At 31.5% G+C, this 24,203-nt stretch overlaps 2 protein-coding genes across 5 annotated transcripts in view; both read right to left on the minus strand.

Moving 5' to 3' along the window:
* The window catches only part of LOC139518784 (uncharacterized), a 310,064-nt gene that overhangs the window by 37,727 nt on the left and 248,134 nt on the right, over positions 1 to 24,203 (minus strand). The window lies entirely within an intron of this gene.
* LOC139518597 (uncharacterized) lies at positions 73 to 22,470 on the minus strand. Its single transcript, XM_071310074.1, has 18 exons — positions 22,251 to 22,470; positions 20,213 to 20,289; positions 18,543 to 18,583; positions 17,142 to 17,910; positions 15,272 to 15,342; positions 14,509 to 14,580; positions 14,189 to 14,323; positions 13,472 to 13,594; positions 11,704 to 11,775; positions 11,087 to 11,313; positions 10,013 to 10,105; positions 8,684 to 8,770; positions 7,509 to 7,613; positions 6,115 to 6,301; positions 4,012 to 4,155; positions 2,709 to 2,794; positions 1,959 to 2,029; positions 73 to 127 (listed from the first exon to the last, which is right to left on the minus strand). Exons 1-18 carry the CDS (start codon positions 22,284 to 22,286, stop codon positions 73 to 75), a joined length of 2,451 nt encoding a protein of 816 aa, XP_071166175.1. The 5' UTR covers positions 22,287 to 22,470.

Raw genomic sequence — 24,203 nt, forward strand, 5'->3', positions numbered from 1 at the left:
GGAACCAATACCAACCAAGTTATCAACTTTGTTTTGACTTAACTCCAAAAATTAAGGTGACAACTTTTGCACTCAGCGGAATTGCAAACTTGTCCCGGAGACTGTTCTACTCCTAACAGGTGCACCACTTCAACGAAAAGCCAATGATTTGTTTTTAGTTTATTCTTAAATGGAAATTAATGTTACATAACGGGTTGGATTGATCTTACTACAAGGTACAGCAGATGATTTTGAAATTGTTTACAATAACATTTGTTTAAGACATCAAGGAAACAGTCGGAGAAAAAATGAATAAAATTTTCTTAACAAACAAATACTTAACATAAAAAAATCACCACTTACACACAAAAATAACTGTTTAAGCTTTTATCTGAATTTGATCACGTATTGTTTTCTTCTTTAAGAAATATAATTTAATCAATCAGTATTCACAAAAAATATAACATTTAGAACTGAATAAAAACAATAAATGAATAAGAAAATAAATTTACATGAAAACAAAACTTTACGACCAAAGACTTGATTTAAGCTCCCAATATGTGAACTTTCTATTTCTACGTGGCAACATTCAAGAAGCGCCTGCATACGGAGTATATATCTCCCAATTGAAACGCTATCCCCAGTTCAAAATGGTGTAGTTGAAATCATACCTTCGTAAATTTTACGGCTTCATCACGAGTTGGTTAACCGTTTTGAAATTCAATTCACAGTTGATATAGTAGATATGTTACTTATGTAGTAACTACTCTTCCGTCCATATTTAACATATGTGACTTACCGACATACCTTGTGATAATTTGATTACCCTACCGGAGAACCTGAAATCATCTCGGTTTTTGGCGGGGTTCGTATTGCTTAGTCTTCATTTTTTTATGATGTGTTTTGTTTACTACGAGTTGTCTCTTTGTGTTTTTTTCTTTTTTAGGCAAGACGATGTCAGTTTATTTTCGACATATGATTGTCTCTGCGTATTATCTCTCGTTTCTCTTTGAACAAAATATACAATTGTTCACTATACGATAATGTGATTAATTTCACTCTTCAATACATTTTTTTCACTAAACAACTACATTATGACAGGAGTAGGTCCGGCAAGGACCGATTTTGGCCTCAAATTTCAGGTTAATCTGACGAAAGATTTTGACTACTTTCTAAACGCTTAAGTGTCTATTTCATTTGATTCAATTAGTTAATGTGAAAGATTTTATCTGATTTAGTCATTAAAAACGATCCGATTCATGCTCAAATATGAAAAATCTACCAAATATGCCGAATAAAGTCCCTTTTCAGATGGTTTTGTCAAAAATGAAAGTGGCCGCATTCGTGTTCATCCTCAACCTTTATATATGTTATGTATTTCAATATTAAGGATGAACACGAATGCAGCCACTTCCGTTGAACACGAAAACCGTCTAAAATTTAACTAAAATGCTAGAATTGTGAAGATTTCAGTAATTTAGCATGACTTAATGGTGCTAGTACCCGATATATGTGCATTCTATTGTCAAAAACAGCCCATATGTATGTAGCAGAAGCATTCTACTGTCCAATAAATAACTAAAAGTTTACATTTTAACAATTTTGTAAAACTGCTATATTTTGGGGCCAAAAAGGGGTCTTACTGGACCTACTCCTTTAATCCATTCCATTTTTGTTATTCCTCATTTCAATGGTTAACTTCCAGCGATTTTTATTTTTCTATATGCAGTGTTGTGTGAAATTTTGTGTGGAGTACTGGAAAAGATAAAATGTTACTCATGCCAAGTGTTTCCTCATTTCAAACAAAGATAAATTCTGCAAAATACTTTGAATAGTGCAAATTTAACGGAGAATAATATGGGAAAAACAATGGTGGTATTACAAATCAAGTAGATCAATTAGGAAAAAGATTTATTTTCCAAGAAATCATTCATTAATATTAAGAAACATATTTTTCATGTATATACTTTAATACTCACTGTACTTTTATTTCAAACCGTCCATTATGTCCCATTTTATATAGTCCTGTTCTTTTAGAATCCCATCTCACCTGCAGAAAGAGAAGTTTTACAAAGTCAATATGAAATACCCTTCCACGTAATGCATTTGTTTAAAGGGGTATGCAACTCTTACTTGCAAATTAGTTCTTGACACTTTCGCTTTTCATCATTTATGTATTTGATAGTATATTAGTATATATATGACAGTTGCTTATAGTTCGTTAAATTCAATACATTTTGTGAGTGACTCAAACAGACAAAACCGGTCAGCATGACACAATAAAGGATACACAACCAAAACTGTTTAAACATACAACAAAAGCATGCAACACATTTTAAATGATAAAACGTGTTTAGTTGACAGTACATACAGCATATTGACAATTTAAACACACACACACACATATATATATATATATATATATATATATATAACAAAAGTAAATAAACACGGTGTACAGAATGTATATAATAAAAAAAAATTAAATTTGCAAACTACATTTCACATCAAATAATAACAGTTCGTGAAAATATAATATACCTATATATACACATCCCTAAACAATACAAATTGAATAAAATATGAATGTAGGCTTTACAAAATGAAAACAACACTAAACATAAATATATAATATTTTGAAAAGAAGTATCACACGTATTGAAATTAATATCAGACATTGATATTACATTGAACTATTCAAAACACAAATCAAAGCTATGATTACTCACCACAACCTTTCCTTCTGGTCTCACATCTAAAACAGTCCCTAAACTTCCAACCCCGCCATCTTTATTACCAAACTTCCAATCATGTCCTATAACAAAACGAATTGTGACTTTTTTCTGTTAATCTTTCCGTTGTATGTATGAAATTTAAAAATATAAATACACAGTTGATTTTTTCGATTGTGGGATGTTATATTTTCAGCAACAGAATAACGTTTTAAAAATTATACGATAAAATGCACTACAAAACGATGAATAGGGTGATCCTTCATTCAAATTTGTTTGATTTACAATTTAATTGAGTAGATCGTATGGAAAGACACGCAAGGAAAGAAAATATATGTATGGAGATTTCAAGATCAGTAATTGTTTGACCACTTTAAATTGAACGAAAGAAAGTGTCAATGAAAAATGAAAAGAGTCAAGTTAGTACATGACGAAAGCACGCTTACGGTTCTTGAGTAATTTATGACATCTCACTATCTCATATATAGTTGTCTGTACTTCGGAGAATTTTACTCACAGCAAGCTTATTATCACCATAGAATCATGTTCCATGCACAGAGTAAAATAGCAAAGATTTGACATTAATTTGAAGAAAAAAAGTGAATGGATTGCCAATGAAACACCTCTCCAAAAGAGACCGAATGACACAAACAATAACAACAATTCAACGTACGACCTTCAAAATTCAGTAAAACTCAGACCGCAAAGTCACCAATAAAAGGTTCAAAAAAGAAAACTAACGTCCTGATTTATGTTAACAATAATAAACGAAAAAAAAATATGATATACCACAACAAACGGCAACCACTGAATAACAGTCTCCTGACTTGGAACAGGCACATACGAATGTGGCGAGGTTAACATGTTGGAAGGCACACTTACACTCACATACAGGGACAAGGGTTTGATAGCATAACATAAGACGAAACTATAAAAATCAGTTGAAAAGATGCTAAACTCATCAGATGGATACAAAGCAAAAATACTGACAGCTAGTTCAAAAATATGCATTCCCACAACAACAGACACTACGTACTAGATCTGATAATACTCGAAGTTACTGACAGCTAGTTAAAAGACAATAACAAATATTAAAAAAAAGGATGATGCATCGAGGATAAACATATCAACATCCAACACATTAAGTATACAGACGCCATAAACAGTCAGAGAAAAACATGATCTCCTTTAAACTCTATTTTGTAACACCGTTTTGAATGTGCAAATGTGGTAAAAAAATATCCACTAAATAAAGTATTTTTTCTGTTTTTTTTATATAATAAATGTGCTTTATTCGTACCTCTAACAACTCTACAACCAACAGCTATCATCTCATCCACCAGTATTCTAGGTTCATCTACCTTTCTTAGATTGTATGTACTAGTTTCGTCACATTGCATGTAGATATTCGTATCACCATTATCCCAGTGCACTCTTGCTATACCTTTAAACAAGACAAGTAAAACGAATGTTGTGTATTTAATTTGATTATGAGCTCGTGTATGCAAAGAAAATATATCTTATGTTATATTTAAAATGATGTTTAATAAGAAAAGAAATTTTTAGTTGTATGTATTTCGTCATTTTTGTGTACACAAAGCTCTTTGGCCTCGTACTTTTTTTCTTAGGAAGAAAGATAATTAAGAAGTTAGTAATATCCTTTAACTCTACTTTCCGCTATATAGATGATGTTCTTTCACTAAATAATTCAAAGTTTGGTGACTATGTGGAACGCATCTATCCCATCGAAAAAGAGATAAAGGATACTACAGATACAGTTAAGTCGGCCTCATATCTTGACTTACATCTAGACAATGAGGGTCGGTTGAAATAAAAACTTTACGACAAGAGAGATGATTTCAGCTTTCCAATTGTGAACTTTCCATTCATTTCTAAGTAGCAACATTCAAGCAGCACCTGCATACGGGGTTTATATCTCCCAATTGATACGATATTCCCGTGCTCGCATTTCCTATCATGATTTTCTTGATAGAGGGTTACTGCTCACAAGGAAGCTATTAAACCAAGAGTTCCAAATGGTGAAGTTGAAATCATCCCTTCGTAAATTTTACGGACGCCATCACGAGTTGGTTGACCGTTATGGAATAACCGTTTCACAAATGATATCGGATATGTTCCTTACGTCGTAACTACAATCCCTTTCCCTTTCATGAATGTGACCTAACGAATTAGACTTTTTACCGGATTTGTCATCATATAAGCAACACGACGGGTGCCACATGTGGAGCAGGATCTGCTTACCCTTCCAGAGCACCTTAGAATACCCCTAGTTTCTGGTGGGGTTCGTGTTGTTTATTCTTTTATTCATCAGTTTTCTATGTTGTGTCATGTGTACTATTGTTTGTCTGTTTGTCTTTTTTATTTTTTAGCCATGGCGTTGTCAGTTTGTTTTAGATTTATGAGTTTGACTGTCCCTTTGGTATCTTTAGTCCATCTTTTATTTTGGCCTGTTAACGTTTGCTTTTCGTAGGTTTTACATTGTTTTGTGACTAGACACAAAACAAACTCAAAACAATTTTAAATACTAAATATCATTATTAAACGTATCATTTTATAATTTAAAATGTACATATTAGACACTACTATTTGTCCTTCAGAATATATTTCATTGAAACATATTTCGGTAGTTTTTAATTAATATTTTGTTAATCATCAATGCAACTATATACAGATTTGCTATATCATAAAAGCTATTACACCAGTAATTGTATTCATTTCAAATATACATAGATTTTCTTTATTTTGTTGGGGCCACATTGAAATTGTATTACTAGTTATTCAACATGTATTGCCTAAAAATGTGTACGAGTTGATAATATAAGATGTAACCATGTAAAAAAGATAAAGAAGTCTGAGCGGAAACGTATAATATATGTCTGATTCAATCAAAAAGGACTGCACAAAAATATATGTAAGCAATGTTTAGAAATTTAAATTGAAGACAAATCAGTATTACACAGACTGTTAGCTTGAGATTAACTGGAAATCAAAAGTCTGTTTAGAGTATTTTTTTTTAATAATTGATAATTTCTTTACAATATATTCCACATTATTGTAGACAGCTGAAAATATACCGAAGAAAATTCTTGGAAAAAGCCGATAGTCCTGACAAAATGGTCCTGTCAAGATAATTTATACAAGATTCATTTGGTCCTGATTTATTAATACCATGAACCAATCAAACATTCCTGCATATATCAAGATTTAAGTACCTGATTGTCATCTATTTACATGCACATTTCTTAACTTAACCGTTTGTATTTTTATAAATGTCATGATTCACATGGCTTACGGTATTACATTCTAAAGCCATTAAATTAAATATATGTTGGAGTAACCGACTTATAGAAAACCAATACAAATACTATGCACATGTGCGTACCATGTGATGGTTCCCCAATGACGGTTCCAGCCATTTGCTTATCCTGATTACCGTAATGCCAGTCAGGCCCACGCCGTACTCTATCACCAAGTTGTAAAGACCTACTGGTAAGTTCAGTGAAGTTACCTCGTTTCTTTTCTACGCTAAGTGGATTTGCAAATTCAAGTACCATATCTAGGCAGTCGTTCTATACCAATGTTTGTATAAATGACAAGAACAATAAAAATTAAAAAAAAATTGTGAATAAACAAATGTTTACTATAGAATATTTGCTATAAAAACATGTAAATTTTGCATGATTTGGTGAGGATTTCAAAAGTTTAACCTCAGCTAGGGACTCCTTAGAGCTTGAATCGCCTACTTCTCAAAAATTAAAATAGTATGCAAAAACTCACGATAAAGAACACATTTACCATAAAAAGTCATTTTAGTCACCAGCCCAGGTGTTAACACTCATATTTTGACATAAATGATCATTGATATAGTAATTACTATAAATAAATTGTTACTGAGGATTTGGAAATTTTATGATTTAAAGACAAATTTGAGAACGTTTTTTTGCCGATTGTATGTGCTTTCTATACAAAATGGACACCTATTTTGAAATAGTTGTATCAGTAATATCTAAGAGAGAAAAAGAGATAAAGGCATCATTTTTCGATTTTCAGATACAGTTCAACGAGCCAAAGGTGTATGCAAAATATAAAGAAAATCTGTGACATAGCCCATTTACTGTAACTTGACCTTGAACTATATCATGAGTATCAATTAAAAGGAGAAAGCTAAATACTTAACGGCTAGAAACCAAATATTTTGGAATCAGTGTATGCAACATGTCTATTGATTAACCGTAAATAAATATTTCCTTATTATTTTTAAAAGAAAATAAATAGAAAGATGCAGTAATTCGTTTCTGTATAAGAAAGCTATATGTACATAAAAAAGTTACTTCGACTTACTGCATCGAAACAGAAAGTGGAGAAAACATTATATTGAGGATCATTGTAAAGAGACAATATCATGACACAGAGATCGTCAATGTATAAACCCTTTGTTGATAATTTTTATATGAATCAATATGTTTTCTGAGTATTTGAAAGTGAAGGTATCCTATGTCTCTGGTTCTGATGAAGGTGAGTCAAGAAAAGGACGTCGGACGCACGACATTGATATAGTCCTAAGTTTATTTGTGACATTTGTAGCATATGACTTGTTATGTTATAGAATGTTTGAGTAGTTGTAAATTGAAGTTTAAAAGTTCTTGAATTATTCCCCTAAGAATTAGACGTTTATTGTACTGTATAAATTACGTAGTGTGTTCTTACAAGAATTGCATGGTCTCATGTTTCAATTGTTTATACATTGTAATTTTCGAAATTACGAAATCAACTTACATACGGATCATCACTATCTGACTCTTCTTTTATTTGTTGTTTTATTAATTCTTTGCTCTGGTTTGATGAATGCATAATTTTGGGAGCTATTCTGGAAGCTAGAATCTGCAGGAAAACGTAGAAAGTAATAAAAAAAAACAAAAAAAAAACAACAACAATACTAGTAACATCAAAGAAAAAAAAAACCCTACAAGAACATATAACATACATGAATTTATGATAACTATAAAAAGTGATGAATTGGACTTCAAAAGGGAGAATCAAATCTCGTAGGTCAATCAGAGGACAATAAAATAACTGCAAAAATAAAACAACCTTCCTACAACGACTTAAAGACTTGGAACAATCTTCAAACTGTTAATCAAAGAACTAAAGGGTAATCAGAATATCCTCCACATCTGGCACCCGTTGTGGTACTGTTATCAGGACTCGGGACAATGATGTAGACAGGAATTCACTATTTTCATACATTTATCATACACAATAGTTTCTGAGTATTATTGATTACATGACGCGTTGTTGTATCTATATAAGCATCAGCACTAATAGCATACCGACAAGCAGCGGTCTTAGACATTTTAAGTGATCCCAGGAAATTTGATATCAATCGGAACTTTTAAATCAACGTGTTTTATTGTAATTTTTGTATAGCCCTCGTATAAATCAACTATCTTTATCCATTACTACGTCAAACTTTCATTATGCTATATACTGTAAACCAACTTATTTTCGCGTATACTTTATTTCGCGTTTAGCCCTTTCTAATCCACTTCGCGGCGATTAAATTTCGCGATTATCTAATTGACTTGGGGTAGTTAGATAAGAAAAGGTACAAGTTATACATATTCGCGACTATTTAAATTCGCGTTATTTGTCTCCTCGCGAAAGTCGCGAAATTAAATCGCTCGCGAAAATTAGTTGGTTTACAGTATGTAAAGTACTGCTACATACATTGATATATGTTAAGCGCCTATATACCTTATCGCTATATAACCGCCATTACTGTCCTTCACAAAAGTTCCCGTAAAATGTTGACGTCATTATAGAAAATATCTGACGCCTCAATGAAAATGTCAATGTTTTATGACGTCAAAAGTTTAAGCGGGACATATTCTCGGGTCAAGCGGAACATGTTTTCAAATAGCGATAAGGTGTATTGTCATTCTTGAACGTACCATGATTTTTGTCATCAATACTAAACGTTGCATTTCTCTGGTATCAACTATTCTCCCGCTCGTTTCCTTAACTACACGTTCCACTATCTGAAATATTCAATACATTTTTTTAATGATAAAAAGAAAGAGTAATATATCTATATTACTAAAATAACGAGGTCCAATTTGTCAGCCGTCATGGGGTAAAAACGACCAATCAAAGAATTCAACTTTATATCTAACTAATATAGGACAATGGTGTAGATTAAAAATTGCACTACTCCAGACCCTTTTGTTTTCCACATAATTAATATTGCCAATAATTAACAAGTTCCGGGTCAAATCCGATACCGATACGAATAGTATATCACCTGTTACCTATTACCTTATCTGTACGTTAAATTCCGCATCTGACAGGCGCACCACCAAATGGTGTATTTAGGATTTTGTTATATACATGGGTCATAATCACAGGGTTGACACTACTAAATTCAATCATTGTCAAAGTGTTCCCTATTGTAGTATTTTAATCAGTTAGACTTTCTAAGATAACAATACGAATACTAAATATCTGGACATAAAAATAAGGCGTATAAGTACAGTTTTCAATTTGTTAGCGGGCATGACGTAAAACAGCGAATCAAATAATTCAACTTTATTTATAACTAATATAGAATAATGCTGTTGGTTAAAAAATACTCCATTCCAGGACCTTTTGTTTTCTGAATAATAAATATTACCAATAATTAATAAGTTCAAGGTCGACGGGTTCAAACAGAAAGATTAGAAAGCAGAGAAAACTGTGTATCTCATAATCGGCATCACATTATCAGATGACAATACAAATACTAAAATAAGGCTTACGCATGGTTATATACTTTAATTCAGTCACGGACCCGCGCTATCCCGGGTGTTTTCTAGTATTTATGAATGTTTACACATCTAGGCCTAGAATGATTTAATTTGCATATGTGTATTTTAATTCGATAGTGCTGTGAAAAATACATAATGCACGTCTTTCGAAAAATTGATATCTCAAGAAAAAAAAACCGAAATATGTTAATCTTAATTATTCTGCACAACCATTGGTATGTATTAAAAGGATACATAGTGTATCAATGATCAACTTGAAATCCGTTCATTTACTTAAGGAAAAGGAAAAGGCACAATTTTTGTTCGTCCTTCTTCATCTGAAGAACAAAGATTACATCGGTACATTAAATATGAATATCTCATTTTTTTCATTATAAATATGTACATACTAAGATTCGCTTATTGGTACAAATTTTTTAAGACATATATGGTTAGCTTAAAGTTGAAGATAATATTGTATAGATTACAGATACTTACAGCGTTGTGTTGATTTTTTCCAATTTGAACGTAAAATACTTTGGTTTGTAAATCGACAACGGAATGAACAAGTGATTCTACTCCTGCGTGGTTCTAAATTAAAACTATATTGTCATATTATTTTACATTACATCTAATAACAATATAACCGAAATTATTGAAAATTTGTTAATAAGATATGTGATACATGAAAAGATGAGGAAGGCCAAGACATAAACCAAGACAAGTCGCATTAATCTTGAAATAAATAACACCACAGCTTCAATGCCGTTTGATGTATAAACTGAGCAAAAACATTTTTCCAAATTACGAAAAACATTGAAATATGAAGATTACTAACGACAAAACAATAAAAGTGTGGTGGGTGTCATAAAATATATCTTACAAATCTCAACCCTAACCTTTAAAAACAAATTCTCAAAATATTAGCTGACAATACAAACCATGTCAAAAATGTTTTCAAAGGGTGATAATATCTACAAAAAACGATTTGTGCTATGATTTCCAAATAAAAAGTACCATAGTTGAATATGAACGTCTAATTATGATGAACTAGAGTTGACACCCGATTTTTAAAGTAATTTATGTTGCTCAATCATTAGTTTAGTCTATAGTTGTGTATGTCCGTCGTTTTACAGTAAGTATTTGTCACTTGGGAGAGAACTGCAGTCTTAATTTTTCCATTAGTGTCTTCCGGAGATTTGTCTCATTGGAAATCATACCAGTTCTTCTTATGTTTATATATAGTTCTTGGTTGAAGGACTGCATTTGTCTGTTTTTCTGTTTGTCTATTTTTTTTTCAAGAAATTGTCTTTTCTTCGATCAGCGATGTCCCCGTTGTATCTTCTCCCTTTAATTACAAATAACAAATACTTTAGCACATATAATAATGTGTTATGTGTCACTGATTTGTGTAAAAGCTATGTTTTGAGTCAAACCGTTTAAATAAATGAAATATGTGGAATTTTTATTGTTAGAAGCCTTTTGGTGACTTATATGGTGGTATTTCATTTGGCTTTTTATGATTTGTGAAATTTGAAATCGTGGTAAACAAAGAAAAAAAGTAAGTCTTACATGTAGGTCAATGTCTTCAAGTGAAGATCCCACATTAATACCTGTCCTAGAGAGAGTCAATGTAATACCGCCGTTATCAAGTAATGATTTTAAATCAATTCCTCCTTTCGCAAGAGATAAAGGAGAAAAAGATGAAGTTGAATGCGACGTGTTTCCATCAGATCCGCTATCCGTAAATATAATCATATGTCCTTGGAGTGGAAATTCGCCGATACTTCCACGTGGACCTACAATTGACAAGAATATTATTGAATTCAGAAACTCGCGTTTTATTATTAGAAAGTAAAAAACAGTTTAGCATACAAAGAAGTGTAATTTCATTATATTTAAACTATCGAAATCTTTTCACTTTCATAAGATACTGCTATATATTATACTTATATCAGTTTTTCTACTTTCAACAAGGATAAACCGTCACCGCATTTTTTCCAAGCCATTTTTCGACTTTGTGAAACAATAATCTTACTTCAAAAGATAATGGAAACTTGATTTTAATCGACTGGTTCTCATTTGAGGTCATATTAAATGTAATTTAAAGCAAGAATATGAAAAGGTAGTTCTATACGTTTCCCATAAAGTTACGACATGCGATTCCTTAACTTTGAAGCTAAAAGTACCTGTTATAACGCCAGCCATTCCCATTAACAGCCCTCCAACTGCAGGTGCATCACCACATGGCTCAAGCTGATCTAATGAATGTAAAATAGTGCTTTTCTTATATACACATTTGTTTTTAATTGTTTTATTAAAAAACCTTAAAAAATTACCCCATGAGAATTCATCTATCAAATTACAGATAAGGTACCTTAAAAATGTAAACATATACAATGGTGTGTAAAATACGATACCCCAGATATGAAATAGAGGAATCTGCACTACGTATCAATGAATATGCACTCAAACAATACATAACAACTTGAACCCTTGAACGGTGGCAAAATAAAACAAAATCATGATAAAAAAAAACACCAAAAAACCGAGATTTTCAAGTTTAGTAGAAAACAAATAAATTATGGTATGAAATAAATAATTGAAGAAAATATGAATTCTGGTTTTTGCCAGCCTTCATGGTCTTTAATTTAACCTTCCTATGGTCTGACATGTATTTGTTTGTCTAAAATAGCCAAATATACGTTCTTTATTAGCTATTATTGGCTTTGAAATTGCTGTCTGAAACTGCGAGTATTCTCAAATCTATATTTTACCCAGATTTGTCTTTGTCTTTATCGATTTATGAGTTTCTAACAGCGGTATACTACTGTTGCCTTTATTTATGTTGTTTTTTTTTTATGTTAGGGATTGTTTAATCCCTACCAGGTCCATTCTGTGATTTTTGTTTGATGTTTATCTGATTTGTATCCAACTAATGACTTTAGCCATTCCAACTTATTTGTACAGTTCTTTTATTGTTAGCATCCACTTCAATGTGGTAAATAGTTGTCTTATTAACATCATACAACGTCTCCTTATTTGTTTATGAAACACACAAATACTAATAAGTACAATTAAGGTAGTTCAAGGGTATAGAAAATAAATGACAGACTTTCTTATACTTTGCCAACAAGATTTTACTATGCTTTTTAAAAAATATACGATAAAATGTATTGGTCACCACGCTAATTTTCAGGGTACGAGTGGTTTAAAATTGCAAAAATTGGCTTAGATTGTTCATGAAAAAACACATGATAGTTTATAAAAAGAAACTATGAGATAGAATGTTGAAATACAATATGAGAAGATAGTTGTTATAAAATATTTTAATAAAAATAAATAAAAAAAGTGGTGTCACCGAACTTGTTTTCTTGCTATATGTCCAGTATCAATTTTATATTAAAAGAGTGATAAAATTGAGAATGGAAATGGGGAATGTGCCAAAGAGACATCAACTCGACCATAGAAAAGACAACAGCAGAAGGTCACCAACAGGTCTTCAATGCAGCGAGAAATTCCCACACCCGGAGGCGTCCTTCAGCTGGCCCCTAAACAAATGTATATATACAAGTTCAGTGATAATAAACGCCATACTAATCTCTCTACTTAAATGGTTTATATTAAAACTTATACTAAAAGCACAAATATTTGATATTTGTAAAAAAAAAATCGATAATGCAATGAATAAATAAGTTTTTTTTATATAACGAAACAGCGTAACCAATATATTGCAACTCTGTGTCTAAATTTGCAGATTTGGGCAAAGAACTAAACCGATTATTTACTGTGATTGTACAATTCAAGATGGCCGTATACCTTTGTACAACCTTAAACGGATAATTCTCATGCTGTACTTATGCTATTATTATTTTTATGAACTCGCTAAAAGCAGGTTCATTATCCATTATAAGTAAATCTAATTGCATAATGAATTCATGAATTAATACTTTTTACCTATAGATCTCAAAATAAGGTCTATTTCAGAAGTACACTCATGAATAAGTAGGTTTTTTCCGCCAAATACTGCTAACCCAATATTCTCTTCTAACCCAGTTTCTAACCAAACTTGTTTTACACCTGTAGATGAAATTAAAGTACATGTTATCTAATTTACAAAACTATTATATACATTAACCTATAATGACCAGGCAGAAAAAAGACATGAAAAAAATTTCAAATAAAAACAAATTATTTCCATATTATTCCATTATAGTTCAACTCCCAAACAGGCGATGCTATAGTATTGGAATTCTGAAGTATACAAAAGTATGATTATAAATCAGAAAGCAAACTTATGTTTAACAAGTTCTAATAAACAATCATGCACAACTGGATACTTTTTTTCACGCTTTGTATGCTAAGGCTGTCCAATTTTTTGGTTGTAGGTTTTTACTAAAGTTAACATTAGTGCATCTTTTTCTGTTGAATGATTTCGATTCTCTTTTGTTTTTGGCATTATCATTATACATTGTTATAGTTTTACCAGAATAAATTTTAATAGTGAATTATGTTAGACATAATGAACTTCCGGTATTTATTTGTTAGATTATTGGTTGATTTCATTTTTCTAAGTTAAGATATAAACATGAAAAAATATGTAATGAATGTTTCGTGTCCAATTAATATTTGATTTGCCATTCTAAAACAAGTATCTATATGTACGTACAGTACCTTCTACATACTCCAATGCTGCTTCTTTCATTACTTTAAACTTGCGGCCTCTCAGACGTTCTGATATATCTAATACCAATGTGACATACCGCACACCAGTACGCCTTACTGTACCGGATCGAAGTCTGTATCTAGCTGAAAGTAGTGAACAATATTTTTGAATCCATTCATAAATTCATTCAATAAAAGCATGCATAACCTGCAACAAAGGTGAAGACACATATCAACTAAAATTTATCGACACAATTGTCTGTTTGATGAATTATTCATTCAAATTATTCTTTGTAATGATCATGGATACAATTTAATTTCGTTCTTACCATGCTCACAAACTTGATTATAGTGTTTTATCCAATCATGTATGGTCTTTGGTTGACCAGTAGTATCTATGCCTATTGAAAAACAGAAAAATACCTATAATTAATGACATCTGATTACATTAAACCATTCCTAAGATAAGTTTAAAATTGTAAAACTAAGCGCGTAACCTTTACTGATTCGATTATATTATATATTTGACACGGAATGTTTAGTTTATTAAACTGGTTCTATGATTGATTGAAGATGGAAATGCCAGGCTTTATTCTATTATTAACTCATTCCACCATCTCGAATGCGCCATAGCAATGTTATTTACTTCACATGACCAGTGAAAAAACGGTCCACTAGAAAGATTGAGCCCTTTTCAATAACCAATCCATTGGCCTCCCGTTCTCCACATATTTCTTTTGTCTCAGATTTCAAATTTACACCAATTGAAGCGTTCGACGGATGGCATACATAAATAAGAACTATCTAACATTCTAGTAGACGTCATTTAGAACGAAAGAGCGGATATCTAAGGATAATTCAGATCCTTTATTTATTCCAGACATGTCAGTTGTATTCAGAGTAATTTCTTTTCAAATGAATTTTATTTTTTATTTAATAATTACAATGAAGCACCATCCGATTTAATTAAACAGTAATGCATATAAGTATTTACATTTATTTCATGTTTTAATGAACATACCGAATGAATATCAATTCAATAAGATAGCAACGAAATAGTTCATAAAACCGGATATTTTTATGTATACATACCCATAGTAGAATTATTGGCAGTATCAACATTTGAAAATCCTGTATTCCGCCGTCGTCTATTGTCAGCAGTCCTGTAATTCGATAGTGAATAATGAAAACAACACATGAGATGAATGCAACAGTAACAATATTTCGGACTTCGGTAATAAATTTGCTACTTTTGACAAAAAAGTCAAAGCCTTCCAATTTTTGTTCATTGTTTCACATGCAACAATTATAGACGTTTCTGTTAGTTTTTATTGATATGAGTGAATAATATCTGAAACTTAAAAAAAATATCTAAAGACTTTCAGCCGATTGCTTTTGATAGAAAAAGGATTTTCAGAGGGGAAGATAACATGGGATTTCAGGACATTTGATTAAAATTCATAATTGGGCATTATTCACAGGTATTACACCTGCTCATGATAAAACGATATAAGAAATTATTTCCAATCGATTCAAAGATCGGGAAACATATCCGATATCATCCGTGAAACGGTTATTCTATTACGGCCACCCAACTCGTGGTTAGAATCTATAATGGGGCATCAGTCACAGGTATTACGTCTACCGAATAAGACTATTTACCGGTTTTGTTATAACATGAGCAACACGACGGGTGCCACATGTGGATCAGGATCTGCATACCCATCCAGAGCACCTGAGATCTCCCAAAGTCTTTGGTGGGGTTGCTGTTGCTTAGTCTTTTTTTTTCTCGTGAAATCATTTGCAGCAGTCCAATAATAAACCGTATAACGCTTTCTGAAATATTGCACGATACTTTTTAGGGTATTGAAATGTTGTTTCAATTCATTTAAAACAGATGAGTTTTTCGATCTTTGAATCGATTGAAAAAAAGGAATGCACAATTACTAACGTCTAATTCTAGCCTGTTTGATCCCGCATAATCTCAATTATGTTATTTATGAGACAGGTATACTAAAAGTCAAACGACGAGAAACCCTAAACACAGGTCACCATATGGCTTTAACAATTGTTCGAAAAGTCATACTGTTAGTGAATCTGTAAAAGACACCAGGAACATGAACATCTTAATCCTGGTACCTTTGATAGCTATTTACACCACTTGGTCGATGCCACTGGTGGACGTTTCGTTCCCGAGGGTATCACCAACCCAGTAGTCAACATTTCAGTGTTGACATGAATATCAATAATGTGGTCATTTTTATAAATTTCCTGTTTACAAAGTTTTTCTAAAAACTAAGGATTTTCTTATCCCAGGCAAAGATTACCTTAGCCGTATTTGGCACAACTTTTTGGAATTTTGGATCCTCAATGCTCTTCAACTTTGTACTTGTTTGGCTTTATAAATATTTTGATATGAGCGTCACTGATGAGTCTGATGTAGACGAAACGCGCGTCTGGTGTACTTAATTATAATCCTGGTACCTTTGATCACTACTTAATCAAGTCATGCCTTACCGATCAGCTGACATCCAAAACATCAAATACACCCAATATATTCATATTTAACCATTGATGTGTACTAAAAGCATTTGAAGAATGTCGTATAAGAATTGAAAACAAAATCAGAATTTACCATATGTGTATCTGTGAGGTATTCTTAAAGGTCAGGTTTACTCAATTTAATATTGAATATCTTAACCTTAAAAATGACAGCTAATAATAAATAAATAATAATACATGTAGCTCGCTTTACAGACTTTAGCTCATGGGGTAGAGGTGAATTACTTTTTTTTTTAAATTTCAAACATTTAGAAAATTATCATCTATTCATAAAAATAAATTGTTGACTTTCTAATATTAAAATTACGCTAGATTTTAAAATCTTTGTGATTTAAATTGAATGTTTTTAATACTAGTTTAACAAAAAAAAAGGTCACAAGTCTTTGAAATTTATATTTACCTTTTGTGTGAGTGAAATTGTGATCTTCCATCTGTGACATCTGAATGTTGGTGTTGGTTATTAGGCTTATTTGTTACAGATTTCTTGACATCAGATACTAGAGAACAATTTGTAACTTCAAAGTCTTTCCTATGAAAACTTACTCGGTTGTCATAGAGCCATTCTGTTGACAAACTTTTAAAACCTAAATCGTTTCTACACATTTTATCATTTGATTTTGACAAAGTTTGAATATGGGCAGCTTCATGTGTTTCGTCTACTTTTGCACTATTTAAACCAAATTTTTCATTGTGACTGTTTGTATCTGTTATATCGGATCCTGATTTATTGTTATATCGAAAGGCATTCTTTTGGGATGGAGTATCGACGTCTAAGTTATCATCTTCACATTGACCACAATCTACAGGACGGATATATTCAATGCTTTTGTCAGTGGTGTTTGTTTCAAATTGCGTATATTTTTCTTCAGTATTTGAAGAGCCTGATTTTACTATTTCGGGTGATGAAATGCATTTATCAATTGGGAAACAATCTATGTTACCACTAAATGATGTAGAAACTGAAACATTGTCAAGTCTATCTTTTGAATCTTCCGATTTCTTGCTATTAGCAATAATCCGTTCAATATAGCTATCTTTAATATGTTTTACTGTTTCGGTAATAATGTTCACATCTTCAGACACAGTAAATAGCAATTCTTTAATTTCGTTTAGTTTTGTTGACTTAAGTTCACAGTGTGTCGCCAATGAATCTACACCCTTTGCAACATCTATATATAGAGAAAGATATGTATCAATCAGTTTAAATTTTCACAAGAATTCTTGAAGTATGTTAAGTACTGTGACCTTGTAAGCATTCTGTAAGTCTGTTGTACGTTTTTTGTTATTATTTTTTTAAAGTACGTGTTATCTATTGAACCGTTATATAGAATGAAGTGTAAAACGCCTTTGTAACTTAATATTATTGTTGAAAGATCCGTGTTATTGTCTTAATCGTGGGTGTTTTTGATAAATCGATGAAACACGATGTGAGTATAAAACATGCAACTTTTAAAAAGGCAGAATACCCAATATTGTCGCTTGAATAAAAGTATAATCATTCTGCTTAATCATGCCAGTTTTCAATACATTAACAACCTGTAAGTTTGATTCTTTCTTCGGCAAGTGAATGATTTCGCTCTCGATTTTTTTTTTCAATTTTTATAATTACACCTTGTGCGCACTCTATCCAGGACGTATTAATGTGTCTGGAATGTATTCTGATACTATGTAAGTGTATCTCTAGTCATAGATTACTTTGTTCTCTTTTAAAATAATGAAAGGTTTAGGGTAATCAGCAACCAACGTCAGAGAAATGATTAAACAAATATACTGTATATACTGCCTATAAATAATTACCTACTTTCAAATTGCTTTTCGATTTCCTCTCTTTCTTTTTTGCGGCTGCAAATGAGAAATAAATACATATCTTGTAAGCATGAAAGCATGACAATTTATCTTATTATTTGTTTTTCGGTTTTGAGATAATTGCCGAAGTATTTTATTGGATTACATGCAGTTCAATACATACTCCTAGCATTAGAAAACATATTGCAGCCTGGTGATCAAGCAAAAGTCTCTTAATTGCCCTTTTACACGCAGTGTCATCAATAAAAACGAATACAAATAGTCAACAATATTTAAAATAGTGCAATTCCGAAAATTCTATCAGCAATTTTTATAAAATATAACACAACTAGAAAGTAAGCAAACTTGAGTCAGAAGTTGAATAAATCCACACTAAAGCGCTTTTCTGTGTTTAGCTGCATCATGCATGATCAATGTCGTGAATTTAGCTCCGATTTACTCAAACATTACAACATGTGGAAACTATTAGGGTAGATGAGCGTTGAATGCCCCATTAAAATTTTGATCGTTTTAAGAAAACTGGTTTTATACAATCACTCCGGATCACTCGTTCTCCTTGTTTATTATAATAAGTGATATAGTTTGTATATGATTGATCCAATTGAATGCCACTTTTGTTTTTATGAATAACTGGAACTGCCGTGGCTAAGGTCGACATTTTTTATAGTTATTTTCACGAATGACCATCACTTCATTGTTTATTGTAAATGTATCAGTACCATGTAGATTTTTCTACAAGCCATTCAAATCGATTCTGATGTATTTGTCTGCATGCAGCTCCTATTTCGCGGCCTTTAACATCAAGTTACATCACATTTTGGTTTGTATTGTACGACAAGCCTTAACGTACCACTGAATATTTGTCTATTAAGGATTGGTACTTTTTAATGAAGTTTTTGAGAAAAAAGAACGAGAAGTTTAAAAAACAAAACAACTAGTTCATTAATTGTTTTTTCAGACACCGATGATTTTTGCCTTAATTCTGATACAGAATTAACTGCTGTTGTAAAATTCAAATTAGATGTATAGAAAAGAGTTGGAAAGAACATCACCAAGAAGTTAAATAAAATGATCTAGCTTTCTTGATACCTTTTGTTTTTTTACACCGACTCGAATGACGATAAAAGGGTTTGTCAGAAAAGGTTTACAGTTTGTTCTTATATGAATGCCAACAACTCTCTGAAAAATTAACCTCCAGTATTGTGTTGAAATTATAAACAATTATAAATGATAATTTCAGAGGGGTTTGTTTGATATCATGTCAGACTTTTGAGCTTATGAAACTATCGGGCACTGATATACCACTAGCAGCGGTATCTAGCCACTGCTATAAAAAAAATACTATAAGAGTCATGCTTCTGAAGCGCTTTTCATGATTTACATGTAACTTTATAAGAACGCTTCAATCCATATAAGCCAAAGATGTATAAATATCAAAACATTTGTAGAATTATATCACCAAAAAGGACCTTACCTTTAAAAGCCAAATATATCTAGAGTCAAATTTGTGCCTGAAGGCATTGAAATATCAGTTGTTTCAATAATTTTGCAGGATGATTGTGTGTCTAGTATTAATAGGATGTTGCCAGTTTATGTATGCAATCTCCGAATTGTTTGCCTTGAATTATAAACTATATTGTGAATTTATAAAATGCCTGTCTTTACTTATTCATTTGATTGTCTCTTCTTAAGTCTTCTTGCTTCTGCAACATAATCTTAATTTCCTCGCTTAATTCTTTGATCTACAAGATGAGATTTCATTAAATTTCACTCAGCGGTCCAATAATTAAAATACATATTTCATAGAAAATTGCAGGATAAATAAAGGCAACAGTAGTAAACTGCTGTTTAAAATTCATAAATCGATAAAGCAGTGAATCACACAAACTGAAATCATGCGTGCATTCCACAATGTTTGAGAATTCGTAAAGGCATTATATATGATCTCTTTGTTCCATGTTGTGCACTTGAAATCATTTCTTCGAAAGTTTCACGGACGTCATCACGAGTAGCAATGTTATTGGTCGTTATGTAATTTCTGTGTTACAGATCACGAAGGATATGTTCCATTTGTTGTATACACATTACTGTCTTCCCGAATGTGACATACCGAGCTAGGATTATTCACGGTTTGTTCTTACACGAGCAACACGACGGGTGCTACATATGAAGCAGAAATTGCGTAACCGCCCGAAGCATCATATATCACTCCGGTTGGTGTCGGGGTTCATGTTGCTCAGTCTTTATGTACTGTTTGTCTTCTGCTGTTGCGTTTTTATTTCCGCCTTTGCTTTTCAAGTTATGTTTGACTTATGAGTTTGATAAAAATTTGGTATCTTTTGACTTATGAGTTTGAATGTACCTTTGGTATCTTATGACTTATGAGTTTGAATGTACCTTTGGTATCTTTGACTCTCTTATACATATCCATTGATTTTGTGACAAACTTATAACAAAAGATGGATAAAAATATTCTGCAGCAAATAGGTATAAATGATATAACTTCTGTCGCTTATTTTGAATAATTAAAATGCATAGATCATATAATTTTGCAGGATAAATAAAGGCAACAGTAGTAAACCGCTGTTAAAAATTCATTATTCGATAAAGCAGTTAATCACACAAACGAGAAATCGTAAAGGCATTATATATGATCTCTGTGTTCCATGTTTGGTATATTTTGACTCTCTTATATATATTAATTAATTTGGCGACAAAATTATAACCCATAACTGGTAAAAATATTTTTGAGCAAATAAGTATAAATTATATAACCTCTGTCGCTCATTTTGAATAATTATGACATATCTTAAAAATATAAATGTATGCGTACATTTTCAAATTGATATTGGGTATTTCAATTCTATTCATTTTATTTAATACCTTAAACGATAAATGTCATTCCTGATTTCCATGGACAATTATAACTTCTTTAAAAGACAATAAACAGGGAGGAAAATTGATGCAATGACAATCAAACCATATCTTCCTCGATTATAACACCTCAATATGACAGACGCTAACCAAACATTGGCAAAGTCAACTGAATAAATTATTGTGTAGCATTTATCATTTTAATATTTTGCACATTTTCAAAATCTCCATTTTTTTCGACATAGACTCCATAACCTTAGGTAATTATCACAGAACAATTTTACGTTATAGGAATATGTTCTGAGACTCAATTCGTGGCGCTTTATATTCAAGAGATCGTCAGCCGTAGAATTGTATATCATTTGAAAAAAAAATAATCAAAGATGTTGTTATAGTTAAAATATATTTCGGGTAAGTAGTTATCAAAGGTACCAGGATTATAATTTAGTACGCCGGACGCGCGTTTCGTCTACATAAGACTCATCAGTGACGCTCATATCAAAATAGTTATAACCCAAACAAATACAAAGTTACCGAGCATTGAGGATCCAAAATTCCAAAAAGTTGTGCCAAATACGGCTAAGGTAATCTATGCCTGGGATAAGAAGCCTGGATATTGTTTTATTTAAAAAAAAAATATGGGATCAAAATATCATATTAAATTAAAGTTATCATTTTCCAACAATTTTCTGCATAGTGATCTTTAGTGTCAAATATGTACAAATCAAAATTTAATCATAATACACTGAAAGATAAAACTACGACATAAATATATTTTTAACTATAGATAAAATATCAAAATTACTGCCAGCCTCATAGAATCGCTTACCTTCGCCATTATCCTATATTTTATTTCGTCCTTCATACTAGGATAGCACACTATTTTTTCATAAAAGACATTTATTAATAAAATGTTTCGATTGCTTTTCAAATTTGTCTATTTTTGGTTTCATACTCATAAAGTTCCCATGTCCTTCCTTAAAAATAAGGTATTTTTTCACCGTTTACAAAATGTGTGTATTCTTTAAATTTAGATTTCGATAATTGACATGCAATTGACGGAAGTATAATGTTACATACAGGTATAATTTCCTGCATTTGCAAACTAATAATGTGATTTTAATCTTCTTGGAATATACACACCATTTACATATACAATTTTATAAAAATGAAATTATCTAATGTCATGCTTTCTTTATGCAAATTGTCACATAAATAAGGCAAACTATACATTGATATTACTTCTGACTTCTTACTTTATACAATTATTGTATTAATCTATCTGTATTGAAATGATATCAGCAAATTTGAGGGTTAAATGTTAATCATACTTGCAGATAGGAAAATCCTCAATACCGATACTTTTATTTGAAATAAATAAAATAATTTAAAAAAAAAATCCCTCTTATTTTGCTTCTGATTAAATTATTGCCAATATTTTCTTAAAGCAGATTATTACAAGTTTAATTTGTCGTTCAAACAGTGACGAATATGACTTTCGTTTATGACAAGACACGAAGAGTAAAAAATTCGGATTACCATCCTCAGAACGTAGTAGTGTACGTTCATGAAAAAATTCTAATGAGCTGGAATGGTCCGGAGATGTTGGTCACACTCCCGACAGTAAGGTTAGTCCGTAACATTCGTAGAAACTGTCAACCTATTTTTTTTAGTCGGAATACAATCATGACTGTGATGACAGATTCTGCATGTCGGATCAAAATTGTTATATTCCTTGTTTTCTACGTTTTTATTACAAAATTTGGCAATGATACCCTCGTTCCCGACAATTACAGAACACGATACGACTGAGTCCAGACAAAGCTGTTTGCACTGCTGTACAGCAGACTGTGATAAAACTGCGGTATTACAATACCTGACCATCCCAAATATAAATCGACATTTTTCCAATGAATATCATCCGTCAGCATCTGTTCACTATCTGGTTACAGATTATATTTGACAGAATCAGGATGCTGTCGGGACACATTCGGGTTTGCTACTATGGGAAAGATGCAAATCGGAAAAGAATAAGATTGAGAACGGGTTAATCGGGACAAATTCGGATGGAAATGGATAATTTTGTAGGCTTTCTGACCAATATCTAATTGTTGTCGTGATAAAATAATGGTTTACAAATATTGTTTTTAAGCTTGAGTTTCAAGTAACGATTCAAAGGGATCATGATCACACTTTTAACAATTTTCTATCGGGGATAGCACTAAAATTCGTATATGTGTGATATTGACCAAAACTGTTGAAATAATTCTCTTGAAATACAACTCTAACACCTTTATCAATTGGTACCCAATTTGACAGTATGTTATTATCGACAATATAAAATCGTGAAATGTTCATTTATGTTTCCTTTTTCAAAACACATCTTTTCTAAATATAAATCAATGGCTAAGATTACTGAAACTAGACTTGATGTAATGATGATTCAGTATTTTATTCATACATCAGGCTGCGAGTGCATTTGTTAGTTAATCTTATAGATACGATAAAAAGTTATATCACAAAAATGTTAAACTCAAAGATGAAATACTGAACTTAAAGATAAAAGATCTTTGAAAATCAATTGACCAAAACGACTATGATTTATAACACCATCGTATACACATTCAAACGGCCATTATATTATTTCCGTCAAATGTAAAGCAAACTATTGTTACAATTTAAAGCTATCATTCTTCAATTCTTAATTAAAAAACAGGTTTTCCGTTAAAACTTGTACCATATTAACTTACAAAATTTTGTGTGTTTGTTTTAGTTAGAATCT

Source organism: Mytilus edulis, chromosome 4 (genome assembly GCF_963676685.1).
Source record: "Mytilus edulis chromosome 4, xbMytEdul2.2, whole genome shotgun sequence".
NCBI classification, from domain to species: domain Eukaryota; kingdom Metazoa; phylum Mollusca; class Bivalvia; order Mytilida; family Mytilidae; genus Mytilus; species Mytilus edulis.

What these genes read in the sequence shown, in the direction of transcription:
- LOC139518597 (XM_071310074.1), bottom strand. Translation starts at nt 22,286, where the DNA reads ATGAAGGACGAAATAAAATATAGGATAATGGCGAAG. An exon ending in AGCATTGGAGTATGTAGAAG is followed by an intron (nt 13,595 to 14,188) that starts GTACTGTACGTA and finishes TTTCATCTACAG; the next exon opens with GTGTAAAACAAGTTTGGTTA. An exon ending in CGGTTTGAAATAAAAGTACA is followed by an intron (nt 128 to 1,958) that starts GTGAGTATTAAA and finishes TTTTCGTTGAAG; the next exon opens with TGGTGCACCTGTTAGGAGTA.